This window comes from Acartia tonsa, chromosome 12 (genome assembly GCF_053477335.1).
Source record: "Acartia tonsa isolate MP-2025a chromosome 12, ASM5347733v1, whole genome shotgun sequence".
Lineage (NCBI taxonomy): Eukaryota > Metazoa > Arthropoda > Copepoda > Calanoida > Acartiidae > Acartia > Acartia tonsa.
This window is the reverse complement of record NC_137271.1, coordinates 34834731-34838299: the sequence shown is the minus strand read 5'-3', so window position 1 is coordinate 34838299 and position 3569 is coordinate 34834731. Positions and strand designations below refer to the sequence as shown.

At 30.0% G+C, this 3569-nt stretch overlaps 1 protein-coding gene across 1 annotated transcript; it reads right to left on the bottom strand.

Moving 5' to 3' along the window:
* Positions 1-1387: 1387 nt before the first annotated feature.
* Positions 1388-3224, bottom strand: LOC145333316 (uncharacterized). The gene is made up of 5 exons (XM_080178439.1): positions 3217-3224; positions 2888-2940; positions 2225-2293; positions 1966-2017; positions 1388-1550 (listed from the first exon to the last, which is right to left on the bottom strand). Exons 1-5 carry the CDS (start codon positions 3222-3224, stop codon positions 1388-1390), a joined length of 345 nt encoding a protein of 114 aa, XP_080034565.1.
* Positions 3225-3569: the final 345 nt, after the last annotated feature.

Sequence of the window (3569 nt, the reverse complement as noted above, 5' to 3'; positions counted from 1 at the left end):
GAAAAAAGTTTGGAGTATAATGCAATTTAGAAAAACAACGTTTATTTTGGGCAAGATAACTTATAAGAAATTCTAAAATTTTGGAACCTACTTACTTTGAATTGATATAAATTAAAATTAATATGATGTTTTTTTTCTGTATGCCTACCCTTCCTTGGTACCAAACTTTGGTTCTGAGAGGCCTAAACCTGCTTTGCAGTAACCCTGATGAGTTACCCTGTACCCAATATAACCAAACTTAACCTTACCTAAGATAAAAATATACCTCCTCTTACCTATTCTTTAACATTAAGTTGAAAAAAAAGGTGTTAAGTTTCATTGCATAATAGTCACCTCGGGGAAAAGAACCATGTAACCTAGCATAACCACAAAAAAAAGTACACCCCCTCTCCTCCGATACTTTCAATTCATTTCAATAAGAGAGAAGGGATTTTCTGTGCTCTACTAGATACTTGGGAAACTGCACTGAAAAAAAACTGGTACCTGTGAAGGACCAAGTAGCTGTTTCAAATTATCCAGCTCACTCCAGAGATGACATAATAAATACTCTTCTGGGTCACCTAAACATTCGGTTATCGGTTTATCATTTACTAATGTCCCTAATGGCCCATAAGAATACTTGAGTGAAGGGAGAGGGGGCGGGGGGGGGGGGGGTGATTAATTTCCCATTTTATTTTTGTTAATAAAAGGAAGGTGTCCCAGATTAATTATTTAACAATTATAAACGTATTTTTATTCAGCATTTTAAATTGATATGAGTTATTTTGACTATTTGAGTTACACATTATGATATATCCAGGTCTCCAGGGGCACTTTTGGAAGGGGACTTAAAATTTTAGTTTTCAGAAGTAAAAAATAAACATTTTCTAAGCTTTAGGACTGTCCTCCACAATAGTTGCAAACCGTTGGTTTGCGAGAACCTTCGTAACACACAAGACAAACCTTCTATTATTTTTAAAAAAATCTATTGAGCTTTTTTCCAATTTTCCATTTCCTACCTAAAAATTGAGGAGGACAAGAATTACTCAAAGTTGTGGTGGTTGAAATTGTCGTCGTTGTTGAGGCACTAACAAAAGTAATTCATTAAACCCATACTGGATATTTCTCAGCTGCTTTTTAAGATAGACAGCTGAAAATTTTCATAAGCATTTAGTTAACATTTTAATTGGTCAGTCATTCTAAAAAGACTTGTTTTTATGTATTGTATTTAGTTAATGTCTACAGGAGAGGAATGTAATTTATCGAGGGCTCCAGGGAAAGGAATTGAATACATTTACAATCTCGAAGAGAGGAGTTCAATCAATTTAGGGTCTCCAGGAAAAAAAATTGAATCTATTTAGGGTCTCCAGGAGAGAAATTTGAAAGTTATTATCATAAATTTTGGTATCTAAAAATGAATTTTCCTGGTAGTTGTAGTAGAAGTTGTTGCAGTTGATATAGAAGTTGTTGTAGTGGGTGAAGTTGTTGTAGTTGTAGTTGTTGTAGTAGTAGTTGATTCTTCTTCTCTCATACTTTCTAATCGTTTCTTTATCCATAGTTTCAATAAATATCTAAATTAAAATTAGTAATAAAAACAAATACTAGACAGAATTTTAATAAAGGTATCTATTTTAGCTCCTCTCTAACTTTATGGGGGACATGTGGTTGCTTTCCCTCAAAGTCCCTAACGAGGAAAGAAAACCAATTCAACAATTATTTTTTACATAAATTGACATATATTTTTTTCCTATGCCTATTCCTAACCAATAAAATCATATTTTAGATTCATGTTAAATTAAGGGTTCTATGTTAGGCTAAGTACATATTAAGGGAAAGGGCCGGAAAGTTTTTTTTTAATATTTATCAATATTATTAGCAAAAACAAGTTTTTTACTTGGCTGCTATTTTGAAAAGTCTTATTAAATATCGGTGTCCCTCAGTTTTATTTGTTGAGAACTTGGGAGGATTAATCCAGTCCAACTTTACCTGACTATTGCTTTACTCTTGTTATTCTGTTCTTGCTTTTGAGACTGAGAAACTATAATATAGATATGATAAGGTTTAATTGCAGTTCCATTATAAATGGCGATCCAAACAAATACATTTAACACAATGTAATTTATTAGGTTACTAAAAGATACTCAAATATTAAACAAATATATAAATAGACAGATTAAACTTATTATTATTTAAAAATATTCAATTGGTTGGTATTCTGTATTAGATAGGATGTTATTATTTTTACCTGTAAAAGAAACATGTACTCCTGGAAAATGTGTATTATTTTGTACAACTACAGATTCACTATAATCACCTAAATGAAAGCAAGGATGACATTATCTAGAAGTCTAACAAAATCATGGATAAGCGAACGGACAAAATGATAGCTCAATAATTTTCTTATAATATCACATGTCATAAAAGTACATCTTATACATACTTTTGTCATAAAAGTGTATTTGTCATAAAAAAACATTTGCTCATGCTCATGAGTATAGAAAATCTTTTTTTAGTAGACTTATCTTTCCAAATAACAAAGCTTTCGTGCACTGCCTTATTTTCCACACAAATATCTATCTCGAATAGGACCCAAGAACATAAAATATCCTTAAAAATGTTTAAGACAGACGGACATTTATTAAAATAGATTCGCTTCCAAAAATGAAAATTACTGCAATCATGAATGGCAAAGACAGGGATAAGACAATGGACAATTATTTATGAAACATCCACAATGACAATAAACATAATTACCCCATCTGTAAATCAAAATTAAATGTTGAAATATAAAAGCCGATAAAATGTTTCTCCAAGGATAAGATAACGATACTCTTATAAAAAATATCAGAAGCTAATCTACCTCCAACGAAGTACGTCTAATATAATTTTAGTGTATGAAAAAACTTACTTGTATTAAAATTTCTTGACGAACTGTATGAACTAATAAGGCCTCTTGCTTGCCTAATTATAGAAAAATATTTAGATACCTTTTTAAAGATTTTCTATATTAATAGAATGTAAGTATTTTTGTTTATTAGAATCAATTTATCAATTTCAAAGATTCCCAGGCGATTTCTGCACAAAACTGAGGACCATTTTGAATTCTATCATTACCAACTCTAATACGATCATTGCAAAGAAATCCGTAGGCTCATTTAAACCATTTGATAGAATTACCCTTCTCCAAAATAGATATAAAACTTTCCCGAACCAATAAGAAGCTTAATAAAGATTCACAAAGACATTCTGTTACTTTTATATAGTGATAGCTAATTCTTAATATGTTGAATACTTTTTTTTTTATCTATAAGCAGTAACAAGCTATAATAACGCTTCTATAGCCAATTTATTACATAGAAGCTACGCTATTAATTAGTACCTCAAACTGAGATCTTTGGTATTAATACCATAATTATATAGCTCTGTCTCTATCTCCTCTAAACTATCTAAAATAAAAAAATAAAAAAATTATTTCACTCACTGAAAAGTTGAAAGCAAAACTGTTTCTCTTCTTAAAATTATTTCATTTTTTTTACAAAAATACATGTAATAAAATTATTACATAAATAATTTTTTTTATACTTTTTGAT